Source organism: Mytilus galloprovincialis, chromosome 2 (genome assembly GCF_965363235.1).
Source record: "Mytilus galloprovincialis chromosome 2, xbMytGall1.hap1.1, whole genome shotgun sequence".
Taxonomy (NCBI): Eukaryota; Metazoa; Mollusca; class Bivalvia; order Mytilida; family Mytilidae; genus Mytilus; species Mytilus galloprovincialis.
The window spans coordinates 37559380-37575833 of NC_134839.1; the positions used below are offsets into that span (position 1 = coordinate 37559380).

A 16454-nucleotide genomic window follows, 5' to 3' on the forward strand; every position below is an offset into this window, starting at 1 on the left:
ATTATTTAGACACCCTTTATGTAGTCAATAATAGATCTTTTATTTGTTTAGACCTAGAAAATTGTTGAATATCTACTTTTAGCAAAAATTAAGAAAATTTGACTTACTTAAACGTAGATGCATAGTAAGAAATATAATAATATTACAATAAAAAATCTGATCTGCTAGTAAAACTGTTCTCTTTAATAAATTTTAAACACACATGTTACAGGCAACAAAAGGGCTTTTAGGTGCTTATAAGGCAACTAAGAATGAAGAAAGTTTGGTGTTCAAGAGTTATGTACAGCAAAAGTCTTACAACTTTTTGAATCAAATTATGAGGATTGGCAGTTTTCCTGCTAAAAGTAATGGTTCTCCCTGGCTTCATCAACCTATAAAAACTGTCCACTCATATTGAAATATCCAATAGTGCTGCAAGTGGCTTTAAACACAAAAAATCAATAGAAATTGGCCATCAATGCACTATTCTAGCTTTACATTTATTTGCTGCAAAACCAGAGAATCTGAGAATCAATCAGTATATTTTTCAATCGATAAATAAATCGAGTGCAATTATACATTTTGTTCCTGATTAATTATATAATTGGCATAATTATGTGTAATAATATGACTGACAAATTTCTTAACCTGGCCACAAAACCTCAGTGTATCAAACACATGTACCCCTGAAGCATATATTGACTTATAATCTTTAACATGGTCAATTATTTATCAATTATAAGCTGATTAAAAATATGTCATTATCTTTCATTATAAATGTGTTTCATTATAATTCCATGTCTAAATGCTAGCTAGTTTATAAAAAAATATTTCAAAATATCAAAGTTACAAATGTAATTTCACCTCTACATGCAAATAGTTATCCTTCAAGTTTAACTATCACTTCAACAGAGTTCGCGAAAAGTGTCAGTCCTCAGGATTTTACCATCAAAATTTTGAATAGGACTGACACAATTTTAGCATTTTTCAATAGAATTAATACTGAAGACCAGGAGATTTTCTTCAAGGACCACCAGGGAAAAAAAGATTTCACAAACTCTGCTTCAAGGAAGAATTTTTTTACCAATAAAATAAAACTGACATGTATTTTCAAAATTTGGTATTTTATAAAGAGCAAAAATAAATGATATCAAAAATTACACAAATGTATATGTAAACTAAAGATGTTTCATACATACAACTGAAGAAGAAAATATAACCTATTTTCGTGTTCCATGTTTAATTTGTACAGGTGTATGAAAATAAATTTAAGGAGATGTGATACGATTGCCAATGAGACAACTATAATCCACCACAGACTAAAAGGGCATGCCTATTAATACATGTATAAAGTACATCTTCATCTAAATTAATATGTTTTATGACTCTAAATGACAGGATAAAACAGTTAATGACAGTGACCCTGAAATAGACATATGTATATGCCACATCTTCATATATCTATATTTATATAGCTTAATATTTACAGTATAAATCGATGACAATTGGTCTCTGGATGATAGTTGAGGGTTTGGATGGGGTCAAATGATTAAAGAATAATGCACTTAGAATATGAAGATTAGAGAATAACGGGCAAAAAAAAATGAAGATTAGAGACAAAAGGGGTTAATTTTTTGAAGATTAGAGAAAAAAGGGGTTAAAATTAAATGTTTACAGAATAACAGACCCCCCATCCAGAACCTCATAGTTGTCTGCTTATTTTCATACAAAAGCTAACTTAAGCTACATTGAATGGTTTTGAAATTTGATTTGAAATACAAACATTTTTTCTACCTTAGGCATAGATTGCATAAATCATATTTGGCACAATTTGTTGGAATTTTAAGTTTTTAATACGTAACCTTCCTATTTGATTTGGTCTGTCAACAGTTTTGGTTTGAGGGCCACTGATGAGACTTGTGTGAAGATGAAACAACTAGCTAGCTGTGTCTGACGTTTCAAATAATAAACCTATTTCTTCGATGAGTTTTTTTCAACAAAAGCTAAGGCCAAATAAAAATATATGTGTGGTTCCAGTTACCCTACCTACACTACTTTTTAGTCTCTAAAATAGCCTACCCTAAAGATTTTTTTGCCATTTTTCATTAAGCACTGTTTAAGTCAGAATGTAAAAATAAAACATAATATAAAAAAAAATCCCTACCTATACCTACCCTATTTTTTTTAAAGATTTTATAATTTTATTTAAATAATATTTGTGAATAGATATCTGACTTATGTCAAAAACTGAAGATTCATTATTATTTGTCTCAGTTTTTTTTTTTATTTATGTGGATTGCATGGGAAAAAAGTTAAATAAAGTAGCTAATGAACTTATATGATGTATGGGTTTATAATTGAATCTATATATGTATAAAACAGAGCAGTTTTGTAAAGGCTAAGCAGTCTGCACGATTAGCCACTAGTCCAATGCCCCAGACTAGTAAAATTTCATTCGGACTAGTAAGTTATTGCAAAACTTTGTTTGGACCAATAAGAAAATTGGTCTTCGGACTAGTAGTTGAAAAAGTTTTTGGTGAAGACTGGCTAAGCATGAAAAAACTGTACAAAAAATATAAATTGTAGAGAAAAAGTGAAGACACTAACTTGAAATTAAAAGTATTGTTATAACACACAATCTGTCTCCTTATATTATTCCCTGCCAGAGTATTATATTTTCCTAGTAAAAGGGATAAAAATATAGCAATTTAGTCTACATAAGGGGAAGTTGCAGTTAAATTTTGATTCGTAATTTAGTTTACAAAAACTTAAGTTAACATATAATGTTGCATACTTGTCGTACATGTTACTGTAAGGTCAAACATATATATGTTTACCTACAATTTACAATCTGTTGACCACAAACATGACTAATATGCATATAAATTAACAGCCTAATGCACATCAATCAAATTTCCCCCCTTTGTTGCATCTAATTGTATCAGTTGTTATAGTAGTATTTCGCTCTTTGGCTTATTATAAGTTAAAATTTTACTTACTTAATATAAGTTTTTTTATGTTTTCATCCAATGGGAATATATATATATAAATATCAACTTTTATTATCAACCTTCCGAAAGCTGCAGACTACAGGTAACAGAAACAATAAAGGAAACATAAATTTTTTACCTGTCAATAACTTTATTACTTTAATCCTTCAGCCATTCAGGTAAACAGAATATTTATGAAAACTATCATCAAGGATATCCTCTATTTGGTCACTGTGGTCATGCATGGTCGGTTTCAACATCCAAATAACCATCACCTGCACCTACACATTAAAAGATTAAGTTATAGGCAATTTTACCTGAAAGTGCTGATAAGGTGTCAATAAAATTTGCATAGTACTCTGAGGCTATATAATATATCATCAATAATGATCATTATCACAATTGTTTACTGTGAGCTGGAACAATATATATCCTGTATAACAATGATTGCATTCCTTTTTTTTGTGTACCGGTATATAAATTCTGAATAATTTACTCTGATTGAATTTTAAGTTTACATGTCTATTTTCTTTAAATTCATGATCATTATGATCATTATTAAATTGAATTGTAAAAGTGTAGTATTTAAAATTAAACCAAAACTTTTAAATAAATCTTTCAAATTTTAAAATCCTTACAATATTGAGTACGAAAAAATAAAAAGTATTAATTTTGAAAAATCAATGGGTGCTTTTCAAGTGAAACCCCTAAAGAACCCTCAGGCTCCATCAAAAAGTTAGGGAAATTTTCTGCGTATGTTTATATATACATATGTATATATATAGGTAGGTATCGATCAAGGTCACGGAAACAACTAGTAGTACATTTTAATGTTTACAACGAAGAAAAACTACTATTTCTACCATGACAAATGTTTTGATGCACTTGTACTATAACTTGAGAGGTTTTCTTTCTGTCAGAAGATTTGCATAGACTTCTATATTTTTTTCTGAACTACAGTAGGGTTCCAAGTGGTACTTGGAGAGTTATGTTTACAAAATAACAGGACAATAAAATAAAAGTACACATTTAACTCACTTACCTAGTACAGTAGATGTTTGGTTTACAAGCAGTAAACATTTGCAATACCTTACAAACTAACATCAAAAAATAAATCTAAAAGTAAAATTTAAGCAAGATTCCAAAATCTCGAAAAAGTCCGCCTTATGATTTTCAATTTTAACAAATTATGACATAACTTGAACCCAAATACATGTACCAGGATCAGATAGATAGGCAATCACATTAAATCTTCTTATTTTTTCGTTTGAAGTGTGCACGACATTTTTTATGTTATTAATTTCGAACAGTCAGAAAAAATATTAGTCATTCCTTATAATTTAATTCTAAATTCCATTTCATACCGGAGTAAATCATGAAAAAATTATATCTATGAGCTGATAGACAAAACAGTCAGCCAGTCAGAATACGTGTTACATCCAAAATTAAATTATTAAGACATAAAACATTTTTAAAGAATGTTTAATTTGTGCATGTATAATTTTATTTGGGAAATGCTATTATTTTGTTCAAACAGTATTGGTTTTTTGTCAAGCCTTCCACTTTTGTTGAAAAAGCGAAACATAGTGATCCTACATTCCGTCATTGGCATCATCGTTGGCCTCCACATGTATTCACTCTGTGGTTAAAGTTTTAGAAATTTTAATAACTTTCTTAAACATAATCCTGGATTTCTACCAAACTTAGACAGAACTTTGTTTCTAATCCTGGTACCTTTGATAACTATTATGATCATTAGATAGTATCCAGAAGTAAATTTTGTAAAAACAATTCCTGTTTTTCTGTATTTTACTTATAAATGGACTTTGCATTTCTGACAGGAAACATTACATACACCATTTGTACACTCGATCTGTGGTTAAAGTTTTAAAAATTTTTCATAATTAGAACTTTCTTAAATGATACTTAAATTGTTTTAAAACTTGGACAGAAGCTTGTTTATGATCATAAGATAGTACCCAGCAGAAAGGTTAGTAAAAAAAATCATTTAAAATCATTTTTTTTTCTGTATTTTACTTATAAATGGACTTGGTTTTTCTGCCCCCAAACATTATACATTCATTCTGTGGTTAAATTTTTAATAACTTTCTTAAACTATCCTGGATTTTTACCTAACTTGGACAGAAGCTTCTTACAATCAAAAGATAGTATCGAGAGGAATATATATTTTTTTTCCCTCATTTCTGTTGAGTGTGTGATCAACAGCAAATTAGGCGAGACACTCGGGCGGCCAGGTTCTGCGGAACCCTTTCAATTTTTTTTAGTTTAACTGCTGCATGTGTTTCTCGTTTACTAATTATTGTTATTTCAGATCATAACAATCAACATGGCTATTGTTTTAGGAATACACAGTTAAACTTAAATTAGCAATAACCTTTGATCAAACGTTTCAATGGGGAAGGGTTGCATTATATGACAAAGGATGTGCCCCCCCCCCCTTCTATGTGAAGGAAACATTTTGTTAACTATATATATCATTTTATTCTGGTATCACCTAAGTTGGACAAAGGTATACAGAAAAACACATTAGTTTACATTACATTGCATACATGTACATTTGTTGAGGAAGCATTAAATATGAGTTTTTTACAACGGTATGATCAGTATATAGCCGACAGGTTAACATCAGAGAGAATCCAGTTTGTCATTTATAATTCTAATAAATTGGCACAATTTTCGAAGTTTAGATTTCTGTTTTTGGTTCATAATGGCATTAAATTTTAAAACATTCAAGTTCGTTAGGTATTTCTTGTCAATATGTAGTGTTCTATCTGTCAAGAGACTGCTGCATTCCATTACATAGTGGTATTCGTCACCTATAGCAACTCTGCACAACGGACACTTTCTCTGTTCTCGGGGAATGTTTTGCCATCTACCATTTTCAATTGGCAGTTTATGGTTCATTGTCCTAAACCGCGACATTGTTATTACATCTTTATCATCAAGTACGTTAAGGTAGTGTTCGAAATTGTGTGATGTCTTGTATAGGCGATAATTCAGGGCTTTCGGCGAATTGTTTACCTTTCCTGACCATGACTGTGTAAACTGATCTTCTAGTCTTTGTTTAATTATCGATTTAATGTTAGGTGATGTGTTTTGGAATGACCATAAGTAAGAGAATCCACAATTGTCTAGAATACTTTTCATCTTGTCTAACGATCGCGATCGAAATGTTGTTTCTTGTGTTAACTTGAAAAAGTATCTAAACATTACAGCAGCGAGCTTACTTTCTTTACCGGTAATTTACTTTGTCCAATAAGATATAATTCTAGTTTTTATATCTATTTCTAGGGGATACAGACCCAGTTCTCCATAAATGAAGTCGTTTTGAGTAGATGGCTTAAGATGTAAAAGTAGCTTAAAAAATTTAGTTTGAACTCTTTCTAGTATATCTAAGTTTTCGTAACCCCATATTTCGCATCCATATAGCAGAATAGGTTTTACCAGTAAGTCAAACAAATCTACATGGCATTTAATTGATAAATTGTGAATTCTTCCCTTCCTTAAAACTTCGTACATTGCACTTGTTGCTTTGTCCTTTAGATGTTGTTTGCATTGTTTAAAGCTGCCTGTTTTGCTTAAAATAATTCCTAAGTAGTTAAAGTGTTTTACAGTTTCAATATGATGGTTGTTGAATCGGAAAAGTGGAGGGTTTGTAGTTCTTCCTTTTGAAAAAATTAAGATTTTAGTTTTAGCAACATTTACTCGCATCTTCCAGGTTTCGCAATACTTTTTAAATTTGTTAAGTGCATGTTGCAGTTGGTCAGTTATAAAAGATTAGGCCGATCCTTGGCAGTTAGTAGGCCCATGAAAATTCCTGGGCCTGCCATGCCATTGGTTTAATGATTTTTTTTTTTATCATTCTACTGTTTAACAATGACAATTGGGTTTACTTATTTAGTATTAATATGGAGATTTAATCATATATATGCCTGTATTCATGTCCAACTTTTGCTTCCTATAAAAATTTGCAGATACCAACGAAAAGAAAAAGTATTTCATCTTTAAAATCTTCCAAACTCCCGCCAAATTTTATCACCAAAGCTGTCTAACGGATACACGACAACTCGTACTTTCGGCAAGTCGTACTCAACCAACTCGTAACCTATTTTTACCAACTCGTAACCATGTTTTATTTGATATTATTTATCAAGTTTATATGCATAGTTATTGTAACTTTCTTTCGTATATTATTATATAGCAAAATACAAATAAAAAAACAACTTTCATTGTTAATAAAATTCAATCATAATTGTTTTAAATAAGCTTATGTGACCAGTCAACTATCGTCCAACTCAACAACTCATCGTTCACCGTATCCGACGAAGAAGACACAACTATTCATCTCAACAACCTTGACCAGTCGTTCGACATCACACAACGTACCTTTGCTGAACCAGATATTATTACAGAAACGTAAGTATTCATAAATATTTTAACAATCAGAAGGCTTGGGTTTCATTAAAACAAATCTACGCTATAAGATATATATTTATAAAAAAGATGTAGTATGATTGGGATCCCGTATGATTGCCAATGAGACAACTCTACACATTTAAACTACAAGTCACCGTAAGGCTTCAACAATGAGCAATACCGCATAGTATTTTAATTCAACTTCAAGTATATGAATATTAATAAGTAGTTTTAGTTTTCTTGTATAAAATACAAAATAGATTTTGTTTTTAAACGGATTGCAATTGTTACTTGTTATTATATATGTTGAAGAAGATTTTCGATTGAATTGATGCAAAATAGTATGCATATTTGTAAATATATATTGTTTATTTCAGTTCTATTCAAGATGACCCCTTACCAGATCAACTTACAGATGCTATTGATCAGCCAACATACTCAGTTGTAGATGGTGCTTCTCAGCGAGGAAAGCGTAAGCTGGTTGACGTAGATGGGTATACTTACACAGTAAAGGTAGGTTTTATAGTAAATATTCTGTTGTAAAATTATGTAAAATAATTTTAAAAAAATAGATCAGTAAATATAGACCGTTCTATATTGTGTAGATAATTATCTGATTTTTGATAAGCTACAAAAATATTGAGTATGTTTTAATTGTACTGATTAGTTGGAGATGATAATATAAAAAAGAAGATATGGTATTATTGCCAATGAGACAACTATCCACAAAAGACCAAAATGACATAAACATTAACAACTATAGGTAACCGTACGGCCTTCACCAATGAGCAAAGCCCATACCGCATAGCCAGCATGCCCCGATATATATATTTGTCCTGTATGATCAGATATTTGTAATGCTATTTTTACTCATCAAATAATTGTTGATGACATTTTTATTTTTTTACATATGTATGAAAATGACAATAACTAATTTTTATATATTCAATAAAGCTTTCATTATTCATTTCAGAAACAGAAAGGTGATTCAACAACCTGGTGGTGTTCAGTTCGCAACAAGACAACCAGTTGTTCTGCTACTGTCTTACAGAAAGGTGACAACTTTACTGCTGGTCGTAAATCCCACTGTCATACTGCAAACCCTGGTACTGTTACAGCAGTCAAGATTACAGCTCAGGTATTTCTATTTTACTTTCCTTCAATCATACACAATGCTAATACAATACATAGAATCGGATTATAAATGAGACAGTTGTCCTGAACATGAATGAAATATTTGCCACTGGACGTTAAGCAAACACCACTCTGACTCAGACGAGACAGCTATTCTTTAGATCAACCAAAAATATGTTGATGTTCGGAAGACAAGTGTCAAAATGTATATATTTTTCATTAAAAACAGATTATAATTAACTTTCGTTTTTTTTTTATCTATTCTATTATTTTCATTAATTAGTACTTGTGTATATCATTTTTACATTATTTCTTCATATTTCAGGCGAAATCTCAGGCTCGCCAAGATGTCTTCAGGTCTGCAGGTGCTATTGTAGAGACAGCTATCCTCCAACATTCAGACCCATCCCAACCAGCAGGTAGCAGAGTCAAGCAGTCAAATCTTGTTCGTGTTGTTCAGAGAACCAAACAGAAACTACGTCCAGATGAACCACATGATCTTGAATTTGAGGTAAGAATTTATACTTTATACATACCTTGATTATGTGAATGTAATGATGAAATAAGTTAAACTGTAATTGTATGTTAGCTAGATATCACATGTAGTATTTATATGCAAATACAATCGGTTGATTAAAGATACATGTACCGAATGAAGTCTAGAATAACAGAAACATAAGAAGGTTATAATCACCAATGAGACAAATCTCACACCGTAGATCAATTTTTAAATACTAATTAAAATAGAAATATGGTTTAAAAATATGAATTGATAATGTAATGTATATATAAAACTATTTTCTTAATTTTTAGTTGGATCTTGACTTTATCCCACCTGGCTTTCTGCAACGTGACATCCATGTCGACTCCAAGAGACACCTGCTATTCGCAACTACTGCCCAGCTGACAGTTTTAGAGAAAGCCCAGCGTTGGTTTATAGATGGTACCTTCAAGATCGTTGCCGCACCATTCTATCAACTACTATCCATCCACGCCTTCATAACAGCAAACAACTGTACAAAGAGTGTGCCTCTTGCATTTATTGTCATGTCCAGACGATGCAAGATTGATTACATACCAGTAAGTGAAATCATTTTTTTTCTTTTCCTTTTAATATATAATTTTATTAATTTATCAAGCATCATCATTACTGGTCATATTAGTTGGATAATTATTATCATATTATTTTTTAAGTTATTACTATGAAAATTATTATAATATTATTTTTTAAGTTATTACTATGAAAATTATTATAATATTATTTTAAAATAATTTCTATGAAAACTATTATAATATTATTTTAATATAATTTCTATGAAAATTATTATTATATTATTTTCATATTATAATTATGATAATTATTATAATATTATTTTAATATGATTTCTATTAAAATTATTATTATATTATTTTTATATTATAATTATGATAATTATTATTAAATTATTAGTATTATCATGATCATTGTACTAAATAAATTTTTCAACTTTCAGGTCTTCCAAGCTCTGAAAGATCTTCTACCACAGAGTGCAGTCCGTGGGTTCGTAGCTGACTTTGAGAGTGGTGTGTGGCAGGCCCTGAAGGAGGTGTTTCCAGGCATGATGATCAACGGTTGTCTTTTCCACTTCACACAGGCTGTGTTTAGACATGTCCAGTTTCTTGGTTTGCAGGTACATATTATTATATTGAACTTATAAGATCATTTCCTTATATATATAAATAAAATATCGATAAACAAGCAGAGTCACAAGAATGTCATAACGGGCACCGAGCTACAACTATTAATCAATGATTATAACTAATGCTGCATTAAAAAATATCCACAAGTATAATAGTCCCGGTATAAGATTCGAAATAATGAACTACGATAGATTATTATTAAGTAAAATATAAATTAATGGATGAAAGAAAGACATTTTAAATTATAGTTCATACTTATATAGACTGATTATAACGTAAAATGATAATACAAACATGTTCATCAGTTTATGTACATATTTTATATGTCTATTTTTTTTCCAGCCAGCCTACCGTCAGCAAGACTGTATTTTTAAGTATGTCCGGAAGCTGATGGCGTTGCCTTTCCTGCCAGCAGACCACATCAGACCAGCTTTCAGGCGCCTGAAAGACCTTCAGACCGACCCACTTCAGCGTCTTGTTACGTATGTAGAAGACACGTGGATCAAGAGTACCGTTTGGCCCGTGGAATCTTGGACAGTCTTCAGCCAGCCGACACGTACAAACAACGATGTAGAGGGGTGGCATCGCCGCATCAACAAGAAATCATCAGAAGAAAAGAAGCCCTTCTACTTACTACTTCCAAAACTGAAAGAAGAAGCCGAACTTTTACCCAATCAGCTGAAGATGGTTTCAGAGTGTAAGTTGACACGTCAACAGCGATCTACTTCCAAGTTTCTACAAGCCAAGTATTTCCAGTTGTGGGACCAGTATAGAGACGGGGATTTAACCGCAAGTCAACTTGTCCGAATGTGTGGTTTGTTGAACGGTCCGTCTGCGGATTAAAAGACATTTCGTTTTCTGAATGAAAACCGCTCAGTGGTTAATTATGTGATTGAACAGTATTGAACATTTATTGAACATGTAAACTTTTTGAGATGAACAGTTATATGAAATGAATTTGATTCAGATAAATCAAATTATTTAATGTATTGTTATTCTTATCTGTTATTGATTATAGTATCTAATAAAAAATATATAAATCTTTTGCAATTTGCTTTATAGGTAAATAATAAAATATGAAGCATTATAATGTTAAAAATATTTTCTACTAACACGAAAAAACTAAGACATGGTCAACGCAATGTTCAGTAAAAAATATCCTTTTTCATATTCTATGGATCTACCTCAGGGTGCACTGGGATACTTCAGGGAGTTAAAATATCCATATCTACTGATATAAACGTAGAAAACTTATATTATAATGCTAAAAAAATATTGGGTACGACTTAGTAGAAGTACGAGTTGGTAGAAGTACGAGTTGCCGAAAGTACGAGTTGGCTGAGTACGAGTTGCCGAAAGTACGAGTTGACATGTATCCCTTAATTGTGAATTCTTTATTGATGGCTTTAATAAAATAATGTTTGTAATTATATCAATAAACGATGACTGCATATAAATGTGGTTATGGTATTACTGTTTGTTATCAAAAAGCGAAATTTTGATTAATTTGGTGAAATACGGTAATTTTGTCTGGCGCGAGTTGCTTCCCTCTAATTTGGCGCCATTATCAGACCAGAGAAATTTCAAGGTCGCCATTGCCGAGCAGCATACTATATTGATGAATACGACCATGTGCATGCATAACAGACATTGTGGCGAATATACAACGATGAAGGTAGAGTTATTATATAAGAAAACATAGATTTCGATATATTAGGCAGCCAAATGTTATCAGTATAACGAAAAATACAAACTTGGGGGTTGTCTCAAAATACTTGCTACTGTTGAAAATCACTGCGGCTGAAACCTTGCACGGGCTCAATTTCTGTTCCATGTTTAATGTTATAGATCGTTATAGCTGGTATCTTATTTATGTGTTTATTTTACCCTTTACAGACAAGTTGTAAACGTCTGGCCAGTTTTAAAAAATATCCGGCCGAAGAGGAAGGGATGACATCTAATTTCTACTATGAAGCACCATGCACAACTGTCATTTTTACGCTACCGTTAGTGTCAATCAAGGACGTATATTATGTTAGTTATACGTCCTTGTGTCAATGAACTAGTCTTTTTAATCATCATTTGTAATATCTAATTTCTTAGCCAAGTCAGGGTCATATGTATGTGGGGAACCCCATAACTTCCCTCGGAACAGTTTCTACTCCTTAGGCTTAGCCCTAACTATATTTCCCTTCCCTTTTTACCCTAACCCCCCTCCCTTTTACTTCAATACTTCCATCTCCTTGCTCCAAGACAAAATAAAAATGACAAAATATATTTCCAAGATACCCCCTTTTCTCTGATCCCTCATTCCCCTGTCTCCTTATCCCTGTCCACCCCTCAATTAAGGTCCTCAAGGGGTTTGATTGACTTGTTTATTTTCTTGAGAATATGATATAGTTGGCCTAATTTGTAAATGATAAACCCTACACCATATTGAAGGATTTGTCTTGATCAATCACAATTTGTTTACCATAACCTCCCCCCCCCCCCTAATTCTGTTAGGTATACAAAAATGTCTTAAGGTCTAGTAATAGAAGTATCAGGGTTAAACATGTACAGAGTGTGGCCATAAGGATTTGTCACTTGAGATTTTTAGCTGTTCATGTATATATTGTATATAAAACTAAATTTTTTTTTTTTAATATTTTGGATTGATTTTAAGCATCCTGGTACCAATAGAAGCAGTATTATAAAAGGTTTATTTTTTTGGTTATATTTTTTTGTGTCTCATTTTCATTATTTTCTGTAAAAATTTTCTATATATATTCAACCAAATTAAATTATAAAAAAATATTTTATGTGTTCTCAAGGGAAAACAAAAACACATGAAAACGAACCTATTATCAAATAAACACATATTAATTTATACCATTCTACTTCTTTTAAGGTTACCCTTGCATTGTCAGTCTTATCAAACTTGCATGTACCTCCCAAATTAGGTTTCTGTTCTCCAACTTCAGTTTGCCTCTACCAATGTTATGAAACTAATACACAATTAATGCATATACATGATACTACAAACAAACAAACATGAAGTTTGAATTTTTGGTGGGGTCGCTTTTACTGTTCTGGAGTTATGCCCCTTTACAAATTAAAAAAATGCTGAATTTTTGTTCCTTGCATTAACACAAGTTTGCTTCATCCAAATGTTCTGAAACTTATATGCAATGCTAACTACAACAACACTCAGATCAAGTACAAATTTGGGTGGTGTCACTCTTTTCATTCTTTATATGCAAGCGGCAGCTCATCTGTGTCCCATGGACACATTACCCATTATGAACTAGTCTACATCTATATGCTTTTCAGGGATGGGGTCGATTACTTTAAAATGTAATCAATTAAATTACAATTACTTTGCTAATAAAATGTAATCGATTACATTACAATTACACCCTATTTCATATGTAATCGATTACATTAGATTACTTTTCTTTGAAGTAATCATGATTACTTTAGATTAATTATGATTACATTGTTTTTTGCAATATCAAAGTTTTTTTTATAACTTTATATCCTCACAAAAAAGCTACTTTTGGTGCTTTTTTGAAAAGCCTTAATGTATTCATCTTATTTAAAAGAATTTATAGACAAGTACAGTGTAATATGTGTAATTTGATAAAATAGCTATAGACAAGTGTCCTTTCTCCATGTAAAAGATATAACTTTATTTTATTCTACAAATTTTAACCAATAGCCTAATTAACAAAAACCCTGCAGAAATAAGGAAAAATTAATTAAGTATAGTTTTATTGTCTGTTGGGACATAATTGACACATCCATTAATGTTTTTACAGGTGTTAATCCCTTCTTCCATTTTTTTTAACAAACAATAGGTGAGCTTGGGTATTAAAATTGTATTGTCTTAATAACAATATCAATAAAGTTAAAAGTGCTTGATTGTCATTATTTGTTTGAAAATTTTTAATACTTGATCTAATTAATAATTACTAGAATTATTTCAGGTGAAAGCACAAAACAGCGTTGTAACTTAGGAATGAATATACATTTCTCTTTAAATTAAGAAACAGTGTATTGTAATAAAAGGTATTTTGTATTCATGAAACTTCTGAGGTCACCTTTTGTTTGTAATATTATGCCATATGTATATACTGTACATGTACTTGTTTATACTGATGAGCCATAAGGCTCAAAGTTAATAAAGAATAAAAAAACTAGAAAGCACATATTATATATGAATTTATGGAAAACAAAATTTATTCAATTTGTCAATAAATGAAATCTGGTTTTAATTTCCATTTTGAATAAAGTGGGCTCAAATACATGTATTCATATATCGACAATCAAAGTCAAATTGGAACTAAATGTTTTCTGCATTTGAATTTCAATGTAGTTATGTAAAAATATTGGATAAACTTATATGAAATTGGAGTAAATATCAGAAGTTTTCAAACAAGGAAAAGAATGCTTACAAGGCATTTAATCTTGTATCATAATTAAGAGCTCAATCTCACAACAAAATATTGGAGAGGCAATTTCCTTTTGTTAACTGTTAACAAAGTAAAACATTTGGTTATACAGATTTTTTATATATAAAAAGAAGATGTGAGATGATTGCCAATAAGACAACTGACCACAAGAGACCAAAATGACACAGACATTAACAATATATATTTAGATGATACAATTTATCCCATTAAACAAGGTCCCATCGTTTTGAATACTAGTACTAGTTTTATGATTTTCATTCAAGCTTTACATTTTCTTATTTTCATCTTGTCTATCAAAAACTATTTTCATATATATACAAGATTTGTAATCAGCAAGTAATCATATGAATGTAATCTTAAAGTAATCTAAAAGTAATCATGATTACACCTGTTTTTTGCAATGTAATGGATTACATTATGATTACTTGTAATCAGAAATGACATGATTACTGATTACAGCTGATTATGATTACTGATTACGATTACCCCATGCCTGATGCTTTTGAATGTCAATAATTGTTGATTTTCTGACAGAATTACTCTGATATTTAATTTCAGGCTGCAAGTACATTTGTACATGTACATTGCAAATGGAAGGAGTGATCTTGGAATGTTCAACTTTACTTGGAAACTATTGGCAAAGTACTGACAGAATTTCATGAGAAGCCAGTATCATATTCTAGTCTTGCAACCGGAAACTATGCGTAAAGTGCTGAAACTTAAGAACAACATTCTGCATGTATATATGCAATATGTGTTGCCACAATCCACTTAAGGAGCTAAGATCAACAATAAATTGGAACTACATGTATATGCTTTAGTGCTGTCAAAATCCTTTAAAAAAATCCAATCAAAAGGACCTACTTCACCTATATATATTGCTACCTGTCCCAATGATGAATACAGATCATATATATGAGTCTTATAAAAAAACAGTGAAGGAGAATAAAAATAATGAAAATATAGAGCTGATCAGCTAATGATTGTACATGTACATGTATGTACATGATGTATACATGGCAACAATTCTTACATGTATACTAGTACATTGAAATTAATTATATTAATAAATGTTTTATAAATTTGATCTCATATATATAGATATTTAATAGAGGAATAAAATCAATCACGTTTCAAAAATTTGCTTTAGTTGAGGCTTTTTTTACACTCGTTTTCAGGACATATTATGGTATACCATTGACTGTCCGTCGTCAACATGTCGGACATATACTCAAAAATAATAAATACTAAAAGGTACATGTATAGTAGATAAACTATTTGCGTGCAATAATTTACAATTCTGTCTGGAAATGTCATTGACCACATAATCACTTGTATGGTTCATTGGTCAACAGTAAGTCCTCTTTTAATATGCTTTATTGTGAAATAAATATGTCATCTTCATGTATATTTGGTGTATGAAATGATTATTAAATGTATTATAACAAATTAAAATATCAAATAAGAGGATGTGATATGATTGTAAATGAGACACAAGAGACCAAATAACACAGAAATAACTATACATGTAGGTCACCATATGGACTTCAACAATGTGTAAAAACTATTCTGCATAGTTGGTTTTAAAGGCCTTGAAATGACAAATGAACAATTTAAAACATTTCAAATGAGAAAACTAATGGCTGATTTATGTAAAAAAAGAATGAATGAAAAACAAATATGTCTGTCTTGCAGGGTTTATCTGAACTTAAACTCATTTTCATGGACTTGTCTGTTTCTTGAATTCTAAATATGTTTCAAAATATTTGGTTGATGGGAT

General features: G+C 30.8%; 2 protein-coding genes and 1 long non-coding RNA gene across 3 annotated transcripts in view; 2 read left to right on the forward strand and 1 right to left on the reverse strand.

Annotated features, from left to right (window-relative positions):
• LOC143063532 (uncharacterized) overlaps window positions 1-3261 on the reverse strand; it is an 80848-nt gene extending 77587 nt beyond the window's left edge. The window contains exon 1 of the mRNA XM_076235735.1: window positions 3109-3261. The gene's annotated coding sequence lies outside the window, so the exon portion shown is untranslated. The remainder of the gene's footprint in view (window positions 1-3108) is intronic.
• Window positions 3262-6614: 3353 nt separating this feature from the next.
• On the forward strand, window positions 6615-11270 carry LOC143062024 (uncharacterized). Its single transcript, XM_076233877.1, has 8 exons — window positions 6615-6641; window positions 7270-7406; window positions 7784-7919; window positions 8380-8544; window positions 8866-9051; window positions 9354-9620; window positions 10034-10210; window positions 10563-11270. Exons 1-8 carry the CDS (start codon window positions 6615-6617, stop codon window positions 11061-11063), a joined length of 1596 nt encoding a protein of 531 aa, XP_076089992.1. The 3' UTR covers window positions 11064-11270.
• A 526-nt stretch (window positions 11271-11796) lies between these two features.
• Window positions 11797-15485, forward strand: LOC143062232 (uncharacterized). The gene is made up of 2 exons (XR_012974622.1): window positions 11797-11895; window positions 15233-15485. It is a non-coding gene; the product is annotated as an uncharacterized LOC143062232 (long non-coding RNA).
• The last annotated feature ends 969 nt before the right edge of the window (window positions 15486-16454 follow it).

Coding starts and splice junctions, on each gene's coding strand:
- LOC143062024 (XM_076233877.1), top strand. CDS start 6,615: ATGGTTGTTGAATCGGAAAAGTGGAGG. Junction 8,545..8,865: donor CAGTCAAGATTACAGCTCAG/GTATTTCTATTT, acceptor TTCATATTTCAG/GCGAAATCTCAGGCTCGCCA. Junction 9,052..9,353: donor CACATGATCTTGAATTTGAG/GTAAGAATTTAT, acceptor CTTAATTTTTAG/TTGGATCTTGACTTTATCCC.